The sequence below is a fragment of the Pan paniscus genome, chromosome 20 (assembly GCF_029289425.2).
Source record: "Pan paniscus chromosome 20, NHGRI_mPanPan1-v2.0_pri, whole genome shotgun sequence".
Taxonomy (NCBI): domain Eukaryota; kingdom Metazoa; phylum Chordata; class Mammalia; order Primates; family Hominidae; genus Pan; species Pan paniscus.
The window spans coordinates 12,141,606-12,160,945 of record NC_073269.2 but is presented as its reverse complement, the minus strand read 5'-3'; the positions used below and the strand labels follow the sequence as shown (position 1 = coordinate 12,160,945).

Below are 19,340 nucleotides of genomic sequence, written 5' to 3'. Positions count from 1 at the left end.
GAAAGATGCCTTGTTGTGATATTACAGCAGTCATTCCTGCTCACTACGGGCAAGCAGACAGTGCAGAAAAGGTGAAGCACAAAAACTAAAAAGGAAAATCTCTCCTTGAACCACTGCGAACAGGTTGGTGGTTTTGCTTGGAATATTTTTGGAGCGTGTGGGTAGTTGGTTAAACTTAGAAATATATTTTTTTGTGCGTGGGTAGTTGGCCAAACCGCTGTGGGGCAGAATGCAGCAAACTCCGAGGATCATCCAGGGTCTGCAGGCCTGGAGAGCACACACGTGTCGGCCCCACCTCTGCAAACTCTGTCCCTCCCCTACAGCGGACAAAAAGCCGGTCAGGGGACAAAGGCCTGCGGCCGCGCCTGCGCGCAAGCCTTTGGGGCGCTCCCGGTACCCCGGCCTGGCCCCGCCCCCTGGCGCGGCGCGCCGACGTCGCGGTGACGTCACGGAGTTGCCATGGCGTCGCTGAGCGGCCTGGCGTCGGCGCTGGAGTCGTACAGGGGCCGGGACCGCCTGGTGAGGCAGGGGCGGACCGGGGCCGGAGGTCCTAGAGTTTGGCCCAAGCTCAGAGACTGGGAAACGGGCCAGAGAGGGGAAGGGGGTCGCCCAGGATACTCCGTCGCCGAGGCCCCGTCCGAGCTAGGCTCAAATGCGGTGCCCTAGCAGTGGACATTTATGTATTTATTTATTTTGGCTGGAGTGCAGTGGTGCGATCTCTGCTCACTGCAGCCTCCGCTTCCTGGGTTCAAGCGATTCTCCTGCCTCAGCACCCCCGAGTAGCTGGGACTACAGGCGCCCGCCACCACTCCCTGCTATTTTTTTGTATTTTTAGTAGAGACGGAGTTTCATCGTGTTAGCCAGGATGGTCTCGATCTCCTGGCCTCAAGCGATCCACCTGCCTCGGCCTCCCAAAGTGCCGGGATTACAGGCGTGAGCCACGGCGTCTGGCCAGCGTTGGACATTTAGATCGTTTCTGCCAACCCAACCTTTCTGGACATTGACACACTGGCCAGATTCCCGTGTTTGGACGTTTTGGATCCGACCAGGCCACTGAAGTTGTCCTGAACAATCTCGTGTTGGGATTTGGGATGTTGCAGGGCTCCCCTGTGGCTGGACATTCACTTCCAACCAGATTCCCTATAGTTGGGCATTTAGGTTGTTTCAGCCAACCTAGACCAAAGAACACACCATGGCCTGGGCCCTGCCATGCCTAAGCAGCGATGGGTTCCAACAAAACCCCAGTTGGTCATTTAGATCGTCTCTGCCAACCCAGCCTGGCTGGACGTTTACGTACCAAACAGATTCCCATGTTTGGACATTTAGGATCTGACCAGGCCACTGTAGTTGGTCCCTGGGTTGTCCCAAACAATCTCATGTGGGGATTTAGGATATTGGAAGACTCTCCCCTATGGCTGGACAGTTTTTAGTTCCAATCAAGTCCCATATGGTTGAACATTTAGGTTATGCCATCCATGCCCCTGAGTCTGGACTCTTAGCTTGTCCCCACCAGTCTCTTATAGGTACACATTTAGGTTGTACCAGGCGGTGTACTGGTGGCTAGGCATTTAGATTCCATTCAAATATCTTATGATTGCGGGGGTGGGTTAACAAATCTCCCCCGAGTTGAACATTCAGATTGCAGTGTTTTGCCATTATAATGGGGCTGGAAAGGAATTACAAGTAAAAATAAATAAAACAACAGGAACAAGCAATTTCTGAAAAGCAGGTAAAATAAAGTTATAAGGGAGGCCAGGCGTGGTGGCTCACGCCTGTAATCCTAGCACTTTGGGAGGCTGAGCTGGGTGGATTGTCTGAGCTCAGGAGTTTGAGACCAGCCTGGGCAAAGTGATGAAACCTTGTCTCTACTAAAATACAAAAATTAGCCGGGTGTGGTGGTGCATGCCTGTAGTCCCAGCTACTTGGAAGGCTGAGGCGGGAGAATTGCTTGAACCTGGGAGGCAGAGGTTGCAGTGAGCTCACACCTTTGCACTCGAGCCTGGGGAGCAGAGCGAGACTCTTGTCTCCAAAAGAAAAATGATATAAGAGTAGTGAAGATGACCTATTTCACAAGGCTCCACATCACCTACTGAGTAGGTTCTTTCTCTCTAAAGTAATTCTACCAAATTATCCTGTTGTTCACTGGGTTGAGGCCTGATCACCTGCGCCCACCATTCAGCACATCCAAAGGCTTTGGTCCAGGCAGGTAGATGTAAATATACACTTTAGCCGTGGCTTCCTGCCACCTGGGAAAAGAAGGACCTGGGAGGTGGGAAGTAAGGAGCTTTGTTTTCTTTGTTCCTGTCACATCTGTCCCCTAGGGCTGTGCCCTTCAGTTACATCAATGATGTCATGTTTCTTCCTTTTTCTCACCTCCAAGTATGTTTTTAAACTTTCAGCTTTTTTTTTTCTTTTTTTCTTTTTTTTTTTTTTTTTTAGACAGGGTCTCGCCCTGTTGCCCAGGCTGGAGTGTAGTAGCACGATTACAGCTCACTACAGTCTGGAACTCCTGGGCTCAAGTGATCCTCCAGCATCAGCCTCCCAAGTAACCACCATGCCCTGTTAACTTAAAAAAATTTTTGGTAGCCAGGCGCGGTGGCTTACGCCTGTAATCCCAGCACTTTGGGAGGCTGAGGCGGGTGGATCATAAGGTCAGGAGATCGAGACCATCCTGGCTAAAATGGTGAAACCCCGTCTCTACTAAAAATACAAAAAATTAGGTGGGCGTGGTGGCGGGTGCCTGTAGTCCCAGCTACTCGGGAGGCTGAGGCAGAAGAATGGCGTGAACCCGGGAGGTGGAGCTTGCAGTGAGCCGAGATCGCGCCACTGCACTCCAGCCTGGGTGACAGAGTAAGACTCTGTCTCAAAAAAAAAAAAAAAAAAAATTTTGGTAGAGACAGGGTCTTGCTATGTTGCCCAGGCTGGTCTCAAACTCCTGGTGTGAAGGCCTCCTCTCACCTCGGTTTCTCAAAGTGCTGGGGTTACAGGTGTGAGCCACTGTGCCCCACCTAAACTTTCAGCTTTTACTGTCACTTTGTAGATTTAGAATCTTCCAAACTCTTGGGTCAGGCACGGTGGCTCATGCCTGTAATCCCAGCACTTTGGGAGGCTAAGGCAGGTGGATCACTGAGGTTATGAGTTTGAGACCAGCCTAGCCAACCTGGTGAAACCCTGTCTCTACAAAAAATATAAAAATTAGTGGGTGTGGTGGTGGGCGCCTGTAATCCCAGCTACTGGGGAGGCTGAGGCACAAGAATTGCTTGAACATGGGAGATGGAGGCTGCGGTGAGCCGAGATCGTGCCACTGCACTCCAGTCTGGATGCCAGAGTGAGCCTCTTTCAAAAAAAAAAAGAATCTTCCACACTCTCAATCCAGAGGGGCCCGGGGCCAGGTATGGGGGGATGCAGCTCAGTTCTGCAGAACAGGAGGGCCACACTGACTGCTTCTGGTTTCCCACAGATCCGAGTGCTGGGGTACTGCTGCCAGCTGGTTGGTGGAGTTCTGGTTGAACAGTGTCCCACCAGGTCCAAAGTGGGGACACGTCTGTTGGTGGTGTCTACCCAACTCAGCCACTGCAGGACCATCTTGCGACTCTTTGATGACCTGGCCATGTTTGTCTACACTAAGCAATATGGCCTGGGGGCACAGGTAACAGGGTTTTTGGGGCTCTAGGGAGTAGGGTGCAGACCTGAGTGGACATTTTAAAAAAAATTTTTTGGCCCCTCACGGTGGCTCATGCTTGTAATCCCAGCACTTTGTGAGGCCAAGGCGGGCGGATCATGAGGTCAGGAGTTCGAGACCAGCCAGGCCAACATGGTAAAACCCTGTCTCGGCTGGGTGCAGTGGCTCATGCCTGTAATCCCAGCACTTTGGGAGGCTGAGGCGAGCGGATCACGAGGTCAGGAGATCGAGACCATCCTGGCTAACACAGTGAAACCCCGTCTCTACTAAAAATGCAAAAAATTAGCCAGGTGTGGTTGCAGGCGCCTGCAGTCCCAGCTACTCAGGAGGCTGAGGCAGGAGAATGGCCTGAACCCGGGAGGTGGAGCTTGCAGTGAGCCGAGATCGCGCCACTGCACTCCAGCCTGGACGACAGAGCGAGACTCCGTCTAAAAAAAAAAACCCTGTCTCTACTGATAATACAAAAATTAGCCTGGCATGGTGGCGTGTGCCTGTAGTTCCAGCTACTTGGGAGGCTGAGGCAGGAGAATCACTTGAACCTGGGAGGCGGAGGTTGCCATGAGCCGAGAATTGTGCCACTGCACTGGCAGCCTGGGCAATGGAGCGAGACTCCATCTCAAATAAAACAAACAAAAAAAAATTTTTTTTATAGACAGGGTCTTGCTTTGTCATACAGGCTGGAGTGCAGTGGAGTGATCATAGCTCACTGCAGCCTTGAACTCCTGGGCTCAGGTGGTCCTCCCGCCTTAGCCTCCCTGAGTGCTGGGATGACAGGCGTGAGCCACCATGAGCGTTTTATAGTCTTGTCCCAAAGTGCTCCCAGCGTGGGTAGTTTATTACTTTTAAAAATTTCACTTTCTTCTTTGAGAGGATCAGATGTTCTCATTTTGATTTAAATTTTTAAAAATAGCAAACGTTCACACATTCCAAAGGAGGGTATAATTTTAAAAAACCTCCCTCCTTCCTGATCTTCCAGGCCTCCGATTTTTCCCCACAGAGGCAGCCACTGTGGTCAGCTTCTTTTTTTTTTTTTGAGACAAGGTCTCACTCTGTCACTCAGGCTGGAGTGCAGTGGCGTGATCTCGGCTCACTGCAACCTCTGCCTCCGGGATTCAAATGATTTTTCTGCCTCAGCCCCTCACGTAGCTAGGATTATAGGCACCCCCCACCACGCCTGGCTAATTTTTGTATTTTTAGTAGAGACGGGGTTTTGTCATGTTGGCCAGGCTAGTCTCGAACTCCTGACCTCAAGTGATCCACCTGCCTCGGCCTCCCAAACTGCTGGGGTTACAGGTGTGTGCCACCGTGCCCAGCCGTGTGGTCAGCTTCTTGTGTCTCCTTTGTGAGATTTCCTGTACTCACATAGGCAAATACATATGGTTTACATAAACAGTGCTTTTTTCACTTAACAGTACAGCTTCGGCATCATTTCTTTATCTTTCTTTTTTTTGGAGACAGGGTCTCACTCTGTCACTCAGCCTGGAGTACAGTGGCGTGATCATGGCTCACTGCAGCCTTGACTTCCCGGGCTCAGGTGATCCTCCTACCTCAGCCTCCGGAATATCTGGGACTACAGGTGCACCACCACACCTGGTTAATTTTTTGTATCTTTTGTAGAGACAGGGTTTTGCCATGTTGCCCAGGCTGGCCTTGAACTCCTGGGCTCAAGTGATCCACCTGCCCCGCCTCCCAAAGTGCTAGGATGACAGGCGTGAGCCACCGCGCCTGGCCACAGATCATTTCTTATCAGTCTAGAAAGAGCTGCATTCTCAGGACCACATAGTGCTCTGCTATGCAGCTTCAGATTTGTTTAATCGGCCTCTGGTTGACGCACAGGGCAATGATTTCTAAGGTTTTGCTATTGCGACAGTGCTGCAGAGAGTAGCCTTGTCCCTGCGGCGTCCCACAGGCGTGCCAGCCTATCTAGAGAGCCATCTTGCCCCCCACGGGATGATCTCAGAGGCTGCGTGGGCCAGCCTCTCAGCGTCATGCCCCTCCTTGGGCTGCCCTGTCTGTTCTCTCTGTCCTCCCAGGGATCACCTCTCTGAGCCACTTGCTACTCAGATGCTCCCCGTCCCGAAATCCCAACCCCACCGTGTTCAGCACCACGTGTCCTTGGCCTGATCATCCTATATCACGAGTGTTGCTGTGGGCCGCCTTCCTGTTTTGACACCTATAGCATCCTCCTCCTCCTTGTCTGATTAGGACAACGCTCTGGTGCATCCCTGAGACCCCTCCTTCCTCTATGCCCTCTGTGGAAGAGCCCTCAGGCAAGGGGTGGAGGCCCTTGCACCTCGAGTGTCCCTTGGCCAGAACAAGAGCCCCGTTTGTTGGGTTCCTGGTTTGTATGTCTGCGTTCCTCCCTGCCCTGGTGAGCCTCTGCCCCTCCCCAGAGTCTAGCCTGGACCCTGCCGCTTCTCAGGAAATCCGGGCGGAATGAGCACATTGGGGCGGGGTCCGCCATCCTCAGGGAGGTGGGCAATGTGCCAGGACGCGCCAGGCAGATGAGGGAAGCTGGAGTGAGGTTCAGAGCCCGGAGGGAGGTGGGATCATGACTGGCCAGAAAGAAGGAGAGCAGCGTCTGGAATCAGCGGTGGGGGCGGGGAGCAGCTTCCTGGGAAGTCAGAGAGGAGGGGGAGGGTGTGGCAGGTAACAAGGAGGATAAAGGTAGAGGGGGCGGGGCTCCGATGGGGCGGGGTACCGATGGGCGGGGTCCCAAGGGGGTGGGGTCCCAAGGGGGCGGGTCCCCCGGTTGGCTGCGGGGCTCCAGTCCCAGAAACCAGGCTTCAGCGCTGGTTTCTACAGCCTCAACTGGTCCTGCCTCGCTGGCTCTAGGCGGTGTGATTAAGAACTTGGGGCAGAGGGTATGGGCACTGTGCAGGACCGAGAGCCCGCGTGTGCATTGCAATTCGAGGGCCTGGAGGCCCATCCCTGCCGGAACTGGGGGCCAGCGGCTTTCCCTGAGAGCCTCAGCGTGGCCGTCTGTAACTTGCTCGGGGTTGAGGGAGGCCATGAGCCTTGCCGCACTGTGCCTGGCGCGTGGTCAGCAGTGGGCGTGCGGTGGCCCAAGGGTTGGCACACCATCTCAGCCTGGTCATGGTTCCCTGCGGGCCACCTCATGCTCCCTGCATAGAGTCTGGCAACAGAGGTCCTCGCCTGTGCAGGAACTGGAAGCCTTTGGGAAGGAAGGCTCTGACACAGGGCTCCCAACTTGGCCTGGGAATCCCCTGGGAATGTGAAAATTCCCTGTGAAAATTCCCGGTGCTGGGGCCTGCCCCAGGCTGAGTGAGGCAGAATCCTCACGGCTGGCATTGGGCATGGGGTTTTTGAAGCTCCGCAGAGGATTGCACTGCACAGCTGCGTTGAGAGCCTCCCTCCAAGGGGCACTGAGCACCGTGCTGCCGAGACACGGAAATCAGGCCTGTGCGGGGACCCCAGCCCCAGAGCCTTTTTCCCGCGGGGCCTGCCGGGCCTGGACACGGCCCAGGGACTGGGGTCAGGAAATAGCTCTCTGCCACCTGGCATGGCTACGGTGCTAAAATGGGCAGTGGGTAAGTCTGACCCTAGGCCCCCTCTGCTCCTGGTCCTGCAGGAGGAGGACGCCTTTGTCCGCTGGGTCTCCGTCCTAGGGAACCTGGCGGACCAGCTCTACTACCCCTGTGAGCACGTCGCCTGGGCGGCTGATGCCCGGGTCCTCCACGTGGACTCTTCTCGGTGGTGGACGCTGAGTACAACCCTGTGGGCCCTCTCTCTGCTCCTGGGGGTTGCCAGGTAAGTGGCATGGGCCAGAAGGGAGCACTCAAGGTCCCTGGGCGGGGCCTCCTTAGCAAAGTGGCAGCGGCCCCAGCAACAGCACAGGCTTCAGACTGAGGTGGGTCTTTGCCTCTTAGAGTTTTCCTTGGAGGTTTTGTTGTTTCTTCCTTTTGTGGGTGTATTTGTTTAGAATAACTGTCAGAACAAATTAGCACAACTCTGTAGTGCTGGGCAACAGAAACTTCTTATCTTAGGATTCTGAAGGCTGGAAGTCAGAACACTCCCTGGGCTAGCGTCAGCAGGTGCTGATGCCTTCTGGAGGTCCCAGGGGGAGGTCCGTTTCCTTGGATTTTCCAGCTTCTGGAGGCCACCCACATTCCTTGGCTCATGGCCCCTTCCTTCATCTTCCAAGCATGACCTCTGCTTTCAGCGTCACACCTCCTTCCCTGACCCTCATCCTCCTTCCTCCCTCCTATAAGGACCCCTGTGATGACATGGGGACCACCTGGATGATCCAGGGTAATACCCCATCTCAAGATCCTTAGCTTAGGTTGGGCGTGGTGGCTCATGCCTGTAATCCCAGCACTTTGGGAGGCCAAGGCGGGTGGATCACTTGAGCCCAGGAGTTCTAGACCAGCCTGGCCAACATGGTGAAACCCTGTCTCTACTAAAAATACAAAAAATTAGCTGGGCTTGGTGGTGCACACTTGTAATCCCAGCTACTTGGGAGGCTGAGGCAGGAGGATTGCTTGAATTTGGGGAGGTGGAGGTTGCAGTGAGCCGAGATCACACCCCTGCACTCCAGCCTGGCGACAGAGCAAGATTCCATGTCAAAAAAAGAAAAAATCCTTAGCTTAATCCCATCGGCAAAGTCTCCTTTGCCTTGGAGGTGAACATGTTGACAGGTTCAGGACATGGACATTTTAGGAGGGGTCATGACTCTGCTGACCACACTCAGAAAGAAGAAGTAACCCCAGGGCCTGTGAGAAGCAGCCAGAGGAGTGGCCTTTACCCGGGTCCCTGAGTCTTGCTGGCGTTGCTGTCAGCCGACACCCCAGAGAAAACAGTCAGCAGTTTCCTGACTAGCTCTGTGCATCCAAAAAACCATACAGTTTCTAGAACTTTCCAGTAATGGTTTCCTCCCAAACATTTTCCTTTTTGCAAATGTGCTGAGTCAGAATCCCCTGTCCCTGAAAACACCAGCAGGAGCTGGGCCCCCTGGTCTCCATGTTTCAGTGGCTGTGAAGGGCTCTTAGATCGCTGGGGTGAGGTGCGGCTGCCCCCAGCCTCGGGGCAGGCTGTGTCCTTTTTCTGGGGGAAGCTTTGCTTGTCCCTGGTCGAGGCTCTGACTCTCAGTAGTTCTTGTTTTCCCCCCGACACAGATGTCCTAATTACATGCTTACCGTAGACAATCTGGAAAATAGATAAACCTCAGAGTAGAAGATTCGAATTACCCACAATCCAACCCAGAGACTCCCACTGTTCAAGCTTTGGTGGTTCTTTTCCAGCCTTTGACCTAATACCCTGCCTGTGCATTTTGGCTGTCTCAAAAGGGTCATGTTTCATGGCCATGGCCCCTGGAGGCAGCGGTGTCTGTGGTGCTGGCCTTCCCTGTGTGCTGGGAGACCCGGGGGAGGGTGCCTGGGCCCAGCCTGGATGTTCCTGGGGCTCCGGTCAGAGGGGGGCCTTGGCTCACAGCCTCTCTTCCTCCACCTTCCTCTGGGTGCCTCGTGACCTCTGGTTTGTATTTTAGGGGCAGCCTTGGTTCCTTTCTTTTTTGCTTAAATAAACTTTTTTTTTTTTTGAGACAGGCTGAAAAGCAGTGGCTCAATCTTGACCCACTGCAACCTCCGCCCCTTGGGCTCAAACAATGCTCCCACCTCAGCCTTCTGAGTGGCTGGGACCACAGGCTGTGCCACCATATCTGGCTAACTTTTGTAATTTTTTTTCTGTAGAGACACGGTTTTGCCATGTTGCCCAGACTGGTCTCCAACTCCTGGGCTCAGGTGATCCACTTGCCTTGGCCTCCCTAAGTGCTGGGATTATAGGCGTGAGCCACCACGCCTGGCCCAGACTTTATTTTTTTAGAGCAGTTTTAGGCTCATGGCAAAATTGAGCATAACGTTCAGAGAGCTCCCATATACCCCCACACACAGCCTCCCCGACTACTGGCAGCATCCGCATGGTGCATTTGTTACAACTGATGCCCCTCCATGGATCCGTCATCACCCCAAGTGAGTAGCTCACGTTAGGGTTCACGCTAGGTTTTGGGTATCCTATGGGTTTGGACACTGACACGTGTCCCCCCTTGCAGAATCAAATGGAATTGTTTCACGGCCATCAAAGTCCTGTGTGCCCCGCCTGCTGCGGCATTCTTGTTTCGGGCATGTGGTTTTTCATCATTTCTCTGGGTTTGCGGTGAGCAGGGGGAGTGGGTGGAGAGCATTCCATGTGTGCTCATCACGACCAGACATCTGCCCTAAGGCCCAGGGCTGCCAGAGCATCAGCCAGGAGGTTGCTAAATGGAGATGCCTGGGTCCGGCGCCCAGGGCTTCTGATTCTTTTCTTGAGACACAGTCTTCCTCTGTCGCCCAGGCTGGAGTGCAGTGGTGCGATCTTGGCTTACTGCAACCTCCACCTCCCGGGGGTCAAGTGATTCTCCTGCCTCAGCCTCCCGAGTAGCTGGGATTACAGGCGCCCGCCACCACCCCCAGCTAATTTTTGTATTTTTAGTAGAGACAGGGGTTCACCATGTTGGCCAGGCTAGTCTTGAACTCCTGACCTCAGGTGATCCACCTGCCTTGGCCTCCCAAAGTGCCGGGATTACAGGTGTGAGCCACCGCGCTTGGCCCAGAGCTTCTGATTCTGTGGGTCTGGGGAGCCCAGGAATCAGTGTTTTGCCCTAGCCCCCCAGGAGGCTCCCACCTGCTGTGCCACTGGCGCTATCCTGCATCCTGCACCCTGGGTACCCAGTGGCCAGAGGAGTTGTGACCAGGCCCTGCCCATTCTTTCACAGTCACAACCCGGCACACCCCACGGCCGAGGCTGGAGAGTGCAGGTGCCTGGTGGACCGGCCCGGGTGGGTGCCATGCACGGCTGCAGAGCCTGCTGGGAGCACAGAGGCTGCCCACTGAGTAGCGCCTTCCTCAGCCTGCAGATGCCAGCCCTGGGGGCCCAAGGGATCATCCAGACAGGTCCAGCCAATGGCCGGGGTGTGTGTGCAGGGGGTGCTGGCATGGCACTGATTTGGACCTTTCCACACAGAGCAGGCAAGGCAGCCGAGGCCCGGAGGGGAAACGGCGTCCCCACGCCTGTCCAACAGCGGGCCTCTTGGCATCCTTTTCTGTGTAGGACTCCCTGCCAGGCTGTGAACACCTCACAGGGCTTGATGTTCCTTTGAGCACTTTCCAGTGGTTTGCAGAGGCTGGGCCAGGCCCTGGATGGCCACGTCAGAAGTGCAGGACGATGTCCCGGGTGGGATGGGGCCATGTTAGAGATGAGTCCCCGGGAGCTTGAGGCACAGCCAGGAGGGTGTGGGACTGTGGGGGCAGGGAGAGGGCAGGCCGTTTATCCAAGATGCAGCACCTGTCCCAGACTGTATGTCCGGGGCCAGCGTTGTGGAGCTAACCCTCCTGCTCCCCCCCCGGGGCATCCTCCCTCGGGCTCTGGTGCCGCAGGTCCCTGTGGATGCTGCTGAAACTGAGACAGAGGCTGCGGAGCCCCACGGCGCCCTTCACCAGGTAGGAGCCCGTGATCACCCAGCAGGGAGGCCCACTCCCTCCAGCAGGCATGGGATCCCGGCTCGCAGCCACCCCTGTGCAGGCCCGTGCTGGGGTCTGTTGTGCTCAGGTCATGGGGGTGTCATCACAGCCTCTGGTGGGTGGCGGTACCTTTTACAGATGGAGAAACTGAGGCTTGCTTGAGTGGGGACTCCAGGGCTGAGCCTTCATGACTGCGCCCCCAGCAGGAGAGAATGATCAATTTCCCGAAGGCCATGGCCATTGTTACTGTTGCTTTTTCTTTTTGTTTTTTGAGACAGGGTCTTGCTCTGTTGCCCAGGCTGGAGCGCAGTGGTGCCATCTTGGCTCACTGCAGCCTCCGCCTCCTGGGCTCAACTGATCCTCCTGTTTCAGCTTCCCGAGTAGCTGGGACTACAGGCACGGGCCAGCACGCCTGGCTAATTTTGTTATTTATTTTTTGGTGGAGATGGGGTCTCACCATATTGGCCAGGCTTATCGTCACTGTGTCATCCTGATAAAGAAAGGCCGGGCAGGCACAGGCCACGCTCCTGGGGTTCCCCCTTCCCTCCACACCTCCCAAAGTGCATTTGTGCTTTCTGTTTTTCACAAGGAATCCCCATCTCCGGGTGTTCAGGACGAGGAGTGAGGTGTGGATTTGAGGACTTGGACCCGGGTCCCTGCCCTGTTCGTGCTTGGGTCGGGGGGGTGATGGGGACTCAGTCTCTGTGGATGGTCAGGGAGGCCACCTCAGTCCTGCCAGCTCCTCCCACTCACAGGCAGGGGCTCAGGGCTGCCAGGCCACACAGGGCATTCAGGGGCTTGGGAACGGCAGGCAGGTGTGAGCGTGAGTGTAAGTGGCCCCTCTCTGCCCCACAGCCCGCTGCCCCGGGGCAAGCGGAGGGCCATGGAGGCGCAGATGCAGTGGGAGGCGCTGTCACTTCTCAGCAACCTGGCCGACCTGGCCAACGCCGTGCACTGGCTGCCCCGGGGCGTGCTGTGGGCCGGCCGCTTCCCGCCATGGCTAGTGGGCCTCATGGGCACCATCTCCTCGATCCTCAGCATGTACCAGGCGGCCCGGGCCAGCAGCCAGGCCGAGGCCACTACCCCCTGACACTGCCGGAAGAGCACAGGGACACAGCCAGAGCCCACGGAGGGCCCTTCCCGCAAAGCAGAAGCCGCCAGGGCAGGGGCCGGGGCTCTCATGGAGCTTCCTGTGGTGAAACCCATGGGCAGGGTGGGTGGAGGGACTGATGCGAGGTCCCCCAGGCCTCAGCCTGGAGCTCCTGAGCCATGACAGTTTTCAGGGGCCGTGGAGGGCTTCAGCAGCACCTCCTGCCTGCCAGCTGGCGTCTTGTATCCAAATCAAGATGAGGAAGAGGGAGCCTGTCGTGCCTTGAGAAAGCTGGAACGGGAATCAATTAAACATTGTGGTGCTGGCGCCTGGCTCAGGGGTGAAGGTTATTACACTGGTGGCTCCTGGCCCCTTACCCTCCGCAGGATGGACCCAAACTTGGAAACCACACTACCCCAGCCCACCTTCAGGAATGCCCTCAGCCCGGTGGGTCCTCTCCATCTTTGAGCAAGCGTTGCCCACGGACCCCAAGTGGCCTCCAGCCATTGAGGGCTGTTCTCTACTCCCCAGAGTCCTGGGCACACAGGCCAGAGGCGCCACCTCTCGTCAGGCCACCCGAGGGCGTGGCCTCATGCCACTGTGCTGCCGACGCAGGGCCACTGTGAGCATTTTAAGGGCTCCAGGCTGAGACTGGGCAACACACACTGGCATCACTGAAGATACTTGGGGCTCCCACCTCAGCCAGTGTGTGGTGGGATGGGATGAAGGTACGTCTTAGTCTGCTGGCTGAGAACGACCCTTCAGAGTCCGTGCACATGTGGCCTCTGGCAGACATTGTTGCACAGCCTGGCCCAGGAACACACAACAGCCAGTGTGTGTGCGCCCTTGGGCCTCATGTGATATCAGTTGCACTGCCTTGATTTTTATCTTTTTGACCCAGGATCTCTGTCACCCAGGCTGGAGTGCAGTGGTGCGATCATAGCCTCACTGCAGCCTCGAACTCCTGGGCTCAAGGGATCCTCCTACCTCAGCCTCCCGAATAGCAGGAACTACAGGCGTTTATCACCAAATCCAGCTAATTTTTAAACTTCTTGTAGAGACAGGGTCTCACCACATTGCCCAGGCTGGTCTTGAACTCCTGGCTTCAAGTGAGCTGCCTGCCTCGGCCTCCCAGAGTACATTTGTGGTTTGTTTTGTTTTTTACAAGGAAGATACCAGGTGGCTCTGAGCAGCTGGGAGGCCGGGGACTGCTCAGGATCACACGGGTGCGGGAGAACCCATCTGTGGGGGCTCCTTCTGCCCAGGACTCACGAGTGGGCCAGGCTTGGTGGGTTTTCCCCTTCTTTCCCTTGTCGGGGGTGCAGGCCTGTCCTGGCCCTCAGCAGAGGCCTCCTTCCCAGCCCCTAGCAGCACCTGCATGATTAGGGCATCTCATTGTCTACCTGGAGACCCAACTACTTACCAGCTCATACCTGTGGGGCCCTTGGAGCAGCGCCTCTGTGTGGGGAAGCCACATGACCACCTGGTCACAGGTGCCAGGAGGAAAAGCAAGCCACCTTCAGGGATACAGCCTGGGCTGGGAAGGCCTTGGACACTGACCATGTGGAGCCCAGGCACAGAGCAGACAGGTTGGATGCTTCCAGAAAGGGAGGCCGCTCTCCCACGCTCTCAGCTGGTCCAGTGGTTGTGTGTGTGTGTGTGTGTGTGTGTTTAAACAGTTTTATGGAAATATAATTCACATATAAAATTTATCCACAGAAGGGGGACAGTTCAGTGGCTTTTAGTACATTCACAGTCGTGCAAGCAGAGCCACAATCAACCTTAGAACACTCCATCACCCCAGAGAGAAACCTCACACCCCTCAGCTGTTTCCCACCCGCAGCCCCCAGGCTTGGTGACCACTACTCTGTCCCTGCGTTGCCCATTCTGGTCCAGTGGTTCTCAACCTTTTAGGGGCTGGGAACAGACCCCTTTGTGAACCTTAAAGACTACGGGCCCTCTTTTTTGAGACAGAGTCACTCTGTCGCCTAGGCTGGAGTGCAGTGGCGCGATCTCGGCTCACTGCAACCTCCACCTCCTGGGTTCAAGCAATTCTCTGCCTCAGCCTCCCGAGTAGCTGGGACTACAGGCACGCCCAAGCATGCCTGGCTAATTTTGTATTTTTAGTAGAAACGGGGTTTCACCATGTTGCCCAGGCTGGTCTTGAACTCCTGTGCTCAAGTGATTCACCCACTTCGGCCTCCCAAAGTGCTGGGATTACAGGCGTGGGCCACCGTGCCCAGCCACTACAGGCCCTCTTTGCAGAACATCTCATTTTAGGGTGCCTCCAAGCCCCCCAGGGCCCATAAGGAGTGCTGAGGAAGGCTGGGGGCATCCCAGTGGAGGGGTCAGCTAGGCAGAGGTCAGAGGACGGCTGGGGTTGGGGTGGAGCAAATCAGAGGGTAGGGGGAGAGACACACACACACACACACACACACACACACGCAGATGTGTATGTTGTGTGCATTTGACCACAATGAAGAAAAAATAAAAAATAGACCAGGCACGGTGGCTCACGCCTGTAATCCCAGCACTTTGGGAGGCCGAGACAGGCAGATCACCTGAGGTCAGGAGTTCAAGACCAGCCTGGTCAACATGGTGAAACTCCATCTCTACAAAAATGCAGAAATTAGCCGGGCATGATGGTGGGCGCCTGTAATCCCAGCTACTCGAGAGGCTGAGGCAGGACAATCACTTGAACCCGGGAGGCGGCGGTTGCAGTGAGTCAAGATAGCGTGCCACTGCACTCCAGCCTGGGTGACAGAGCAAGACTCCATGTCAAAAAAATGAATAAAAATGTAATAAATTAATTACATCCTTTTTTTCTTTTTTTTTTGACGAAGTCTCACTGTTGTCCCCCAGGCTGGAGTGCAATGGTGCAATCTCGGCTCACTGCAACCTCCGCCTCCAGGTTCAACCGATTCTCTTGCCTCAGCCCCCAGAGTAGCTGGAATTACAGGTGTTTGCCACCACGCCCGGCTGATTTTTGTGTTTTTAGTAGAGATGGGGCTTCAACATGTTGGCTAGGCTGGTCTCAAACTCCTGACCTCAGGTGATCTGCCTGCCTCGGCCTTCCAAAGTGCTGGGATTACAGGCGTGAGCCACCGCGCCCAGCCCTTTTTCTTTTTCTTTTTTTTTAAATTTCATTTCTTTTTTCTATCCCCCAAATTTCCTTTTTTTTTTTTTAAGCTCTTAGAGACAGGGTCTCACCATGTTGCCCAGGCTGGAGTGCAGTGGCACAATCACAGCTCACTGCAACTTTGAACCCCTAGGCTCAAGCAATCCTCCTGCCTTGGCCTCCTGTGTAGCTGGGATTACAGGTGCACGCCACCATACCTGGCTTTTTTTTTTTTTTTTTTTTTTTGAGACAGAGTCTCGCTCTGTTGTCTAGGCTGAGTGCAGTGGCGCAATCTCGGCTCACTGCAAGCTCCGCCTCCTGGGTTCACGCCATTCTCCTGCTTCAGCCTCCTGAGTAGCTGGGACTACAGGCGCCCGCCACCACGCCCAGCTGATTTTTGTATTTTTAGTTGAGACGGGGTTTCACCTTGTTAGCCAGGATGGTCTCGATCTCCTGACCTCGTGATCTGCCCACCTTGGCTTCCCAAAGTGCTGGGATTACAGGCGTGAGCCACCGCGCCCGGCCAACCTGGCTAATTTTTAAATTTTTTTTGTGAAGGGGTTTCACTATGTTGCCCAGGCTGGCCTTGAACTCCTGGGCTCAAGCGATCCTCCTGCCTCAGCCCCCACCTCCCCAAAATGCTGGGATTACAGGGATGAGCCACTGTGCCCGGCCCTCCTTTTACTTTTTTAATATGGCTACTAAAAATGAAAAAGTCCACACGTGGCCTGCATCATCTTCCTGGTGGACAGTGCTGCCTGAGAGTTCCCTTTTTGCGCTTCCTAGTGACCTAGTGATCGACTTTACACCTAGTCCCCTCGTGATGGGAAACCCTCTGTTGAAACAGCAGGGTCCTCGCCTCACTGGACTGGGACTCAGACCAGGTGGAAATGATGATTTCACACTCACGGCCAAGCTGCCTCTCACCCCAGATGGACGAAGTGAAAGTTCCAGCCTTTGCGGTTATTGTGGATTAAAAGCAAAAAGATTTTTCTGGAGGCGCCACCAAAGCCTGAAGTGTACCCGGTGGGCAGGACCCTCCACAGGCACCTCCACGCCCCACTCCTGCCCTGTGCCCGTAATCCCAGCACTTTGGGAGGCTGAGGCGGGCAGATCACTTGAGGTCAGGAGTTCGAGACCAGCCTCGCCAACATGGTGAAACCCTGTGTCTACTAAAAAAATAGAAAAATTAGCCGGGCGTGGTGGTGGGCACCTGTAATCCCAGCTACTCAGGAGGCTGAGGCAGGAGAAGTGCTTGAACCCGGGAGGCAGAGGTTGCAGTGAGCTGAGATCCTGCCACTGGTCTCCGGCCTGGGCAACAGAGCAAGACTCTGTCTCAAAAAAACAAACCAAAATAAAACAGAAACAAAAACAAAAACAAAACCCCCAACAACTCCTGGGGACTGGACCTGAAGGGGTCTTCAGAGCGTTAAGCAGGACACGGAGGGCAGGGGGGCGAGCTGAGGGGCAGGAGCCATGGGGAGCCCCCACCAGAACCTGCTACTCCTGCAGCAACGTTTGGGCAGAAGAAAATCCTCAAACAAAACCTCCAAGAACGTGCACGCCAGTCACCGCTCATCTTGGACACGTTTATTGCTAGAATCAGGTCTTAAGTTCTAAAGCGGGTCAGAAATATCCCGCAGTGAGGAAATGTTGTAATCATTGTAAAAATAATTAGCAGGTGACTAAGATCATGACCACAACTGACAAAGACGTGTGCAGATCCCATGAAAATATGAACATTTGCTCGACTGTCAACTTTACAAATAAAATCGGGCTCCACCCCAGGAGTGGCCGAGGGGCACTGGCGAGGGAAGGGCTGTTGGCGCTGCCGCCCGATGCCTGGCACGACTGAGACCCCTCTGCCACATGGCGGGGACGCGGGGTTCCCACCGCGTGGCCGAGCAGAAATTCCTTGAACTTCTCCCCCATCCAAGGAATTGTGGCATCTCGGGGGCTGGACCGGCACATGCCGGCTCAGGAGGGTGCCAGGGTCTGGGAATGTTCTCGTCACAACAGAACAGGAATGTACAGTCAGCTTCTGTAAAGTGCTCCCATACTCAGTACAAAAATACAAAACACTGATGATAAACATGGCACACATGGGATCTGACGGGGGGCGGACAGCGTTGCTGATGGCCAGGGACCGGGCTGGGCAGAGTTGAGGTCGTCGGAGGGGCCAGGAGCCTGGGGACACCTGGCCACTCACCGTGTTCTCAGAACCTTGTCACCAATGGGCTGTATGGCTGGGGGCTCTGGTTCCCGGTTGGCACCAGCTCCTGCCCCGCCCCCTCCTGAGCCCACAGCACCCAGTGGGCGCCTCTGCCCAGGGGAGCACTTCCTGATGGAGTTTCCCCTCCCCTGTGCCCGTCTGTCCCCAAGTGGCAGGAATGTCCCTGTTCACTGTATGCAGCGTCACAGGAGTGCCTCTGCCAGCACAGTGGGAGAAGGGCTGAATCCCCCCAGGATCTGCAGTTCCCAGGACCCTGGGTTCGGGAGAAGGACTTGGCCCTGGCAGGGGCTCACATGTACCCCACGGGGAACAAGGACGATCAGCCAGGACCCAGTCCTGCCACCAATGCTTGGGGTGCAGAACAAGGCTTGACATGGGCCCTTTCTCCACCGGAGCCGGATCATGGATGGATCTCACCACCCTGGGATGTCCCAGCACCTTTGACGCTGCCCAACACCTCCTTCCTCCACCCCTCCAGGGGACGGACCGTGAGCTGCAACAACTCACTACAAGCGAGGGGCCCGCACAGCGGCCACTTGTCCACTTGCTGCAACGTCTCTAAGGTGCTTCCTCTGCATGCCCTGGGACATGGCGCTCTCGACAGTCTGTGATGTGCCAGCCCCCACCTGGAAGGTGGGACGCCAGCCCTGGGAGCTCATTTCCCGGGGGCTGAGGACCCTGTGCCCAGGGTGTGTACCCGCCCTGGCTGAAGCTAGAGGCCCGCTCCCCCAGACAGGCTGAGCGTGTGAACAGCAACGGTTGCCCTTGGGAAGCAGAGTTTGGGAAACAGCTGGTTTCAAAACCAATGCCAAGTAAAAAGGGGCAAAGGTCAGCCCCTTTCACGATGGGCTTCCAAACCCACAGAACCTGACTGGAGGGCCACTGATGTTCCCTCAGTGGGCCCTGCCCCGTGGCCCTCTCTGCCCATGCCCCCGTGCCTGGCTCATTCCCTGGCCCTGAGGTTCACGGTGAACCTGCGTGGGGCTCTGTTTGGGAAGTGGATTTTGCCTGATTCTGGGGACAGATGCTGCCGACGCCACCTGGCCCCTCCTGGTGCCCTAACCCTTGGCTCCACTGTCGCGCGGCGGCGGTGGAGTGTGGCCCCGGCCGGCAGCTCCTTCTCAAAGCAAGGTCTGTCCTGTCCTCAGCTCCGTGCAGAGCCGGCACCATTCCTCACTGCCTCGGAAAAACAGCTCGGAGTTGATCTCCCTGCCACCCGGATGGGGTGCTATGATTTCAGACAGCTCCCTGGTTTAGTTCTGGCTCAACTTTCCATTAAAAACTTTCCTTTTTGAGAAAAAAAAAAAAAAGAGAGATTCAGAAAGTGACCCCGGCACCACCGCTAACTCTACAGAAACAGCTGCGAGGCCCAGAGCACCGACAGGCCGGCCCCTGCCAGGCGGTCATCGGTGGTTTGCTAGGGAAGAGGAGGGGACAGCTGGGTGGGCATGGTGACCCCATGGGGGTCCCCAGAGAGCAGGAAGGGTGAGCAGGGCAGGGAGGGGCCTTGCACCTTGAGTCGCGGCCCTTTCAGAAGAAGATGATGTCGTCTTTGCTGGCGTCCTCCTTGGCGCTGAGTGGCGTGGCCGGCAGTGGCGAGGGGGCTGGCGGCCCGGGCAGAAGGGCTGTGCCCCCGGCCTTGAGAGAGAAGCCCTCGGAGGGGCTGTCAGCTGGCGGTGGGCTCGGGGCGGGGAAGCCAGGGT

General features: G+C 55.9%; 2 protein-coding genes across 9 annotated transcripts in view; one reads left to right on the top strand and one right to left on the bottom strand.

Moving 5' to 3' along the window:
• The first annotated feature begins 419 nt into the window (after positions 1-419).
• Positions 420-18,947, top strand: PEX11G (peroxisomal biogenesis factor 11 gamma). 3 transcript variants are annotated; one of them, XM_034945065.3, is made up of 5 exons: positions 420-519; positions 3,461-3,649; positions 7,275-7,453; positions 11,113-11,175; positions 16,252-18,947. In XM_034945065.3, the coding sequence occupies exons 1-5, from the start codon at positions 460-462 to the stop codon at positions 16,379-16,381; spliced, it is 621 nt and encodes a 206-aa protein (XP_034800956.3). In that variant the 5' UTR covers positions 420-459; the 3' UTR covers positions 16,382-18,947. The 3 variants fall into 3 exon arrangements, with proteins under 3 accessions (XP_034800956.3, XP_008960628.4, XP_003810070.4); XM_003810022.4 differs by lacking the exon at positions 16,252-18,947 and adding an exon at positions 12,052-12,613 and having other exon boundaries at positions 421-519; XM_008962380.4 differs by lacking the exons at positions 11,113-11,175; positions 16,252-18,947 and adding an exon at positions 12,052-12,613.
• Positions 16,980-19,340, bottom strand: part of ARHGEF18 (Rho/Rac guanine nucleotide exchange factor 18) — an 86,599-nt gene continuing 84,238 nt past the window's right edge. For 3 of the 6 annotated variants that reach the window (XM_034946298.3, XM_063599810.1, XM_034946295.3), the window contains 2 exons: positions 19,151-19,340; positions 16,980-18,924 (listed from right to left, as the gene is read on the bottom strand). In XM_034946298.3, coding sequence (XP_034802189.1) covers positions 19,168-19,340 — 173 coding nt within the window. In that variant the 3' untranslated portion in view covers positions 16,980-18,924; positions 19,151-19,167. The other 3 variants (XM_034946297.3, XM_034946296.3, XM_034946294.3) reach the window with 1 other exon arrangement.

What these genes read in the sequence shown, in the direction of transcription:
- PEX11G (XM_003810022.4), top strand. Translation starts at nt 460, where the DNA reads ATGGCGTCGCTGAGCGGCCTGGCGTCGGCGCTGGAGTCGTACAGGGGC. An exon ending in ACAGGGGCCGGGACCGCCTG is followed by an intron (nt 520 to 3,460) that starts GTGAGGCAGGGG and finishes GGTTTCCCACAG; the next exon opens with ATCCGAGTGCTGGGGTACTG. An exon ending in AATATGGCCTGGGGGCACAG is followed by an intron (nt 3,650 to 7,274) that starts GTAACAGGGTTT and finishes CTGGTCCTGCAG; the next exon opens with GAGGAGGACGCCTTTGTCCG.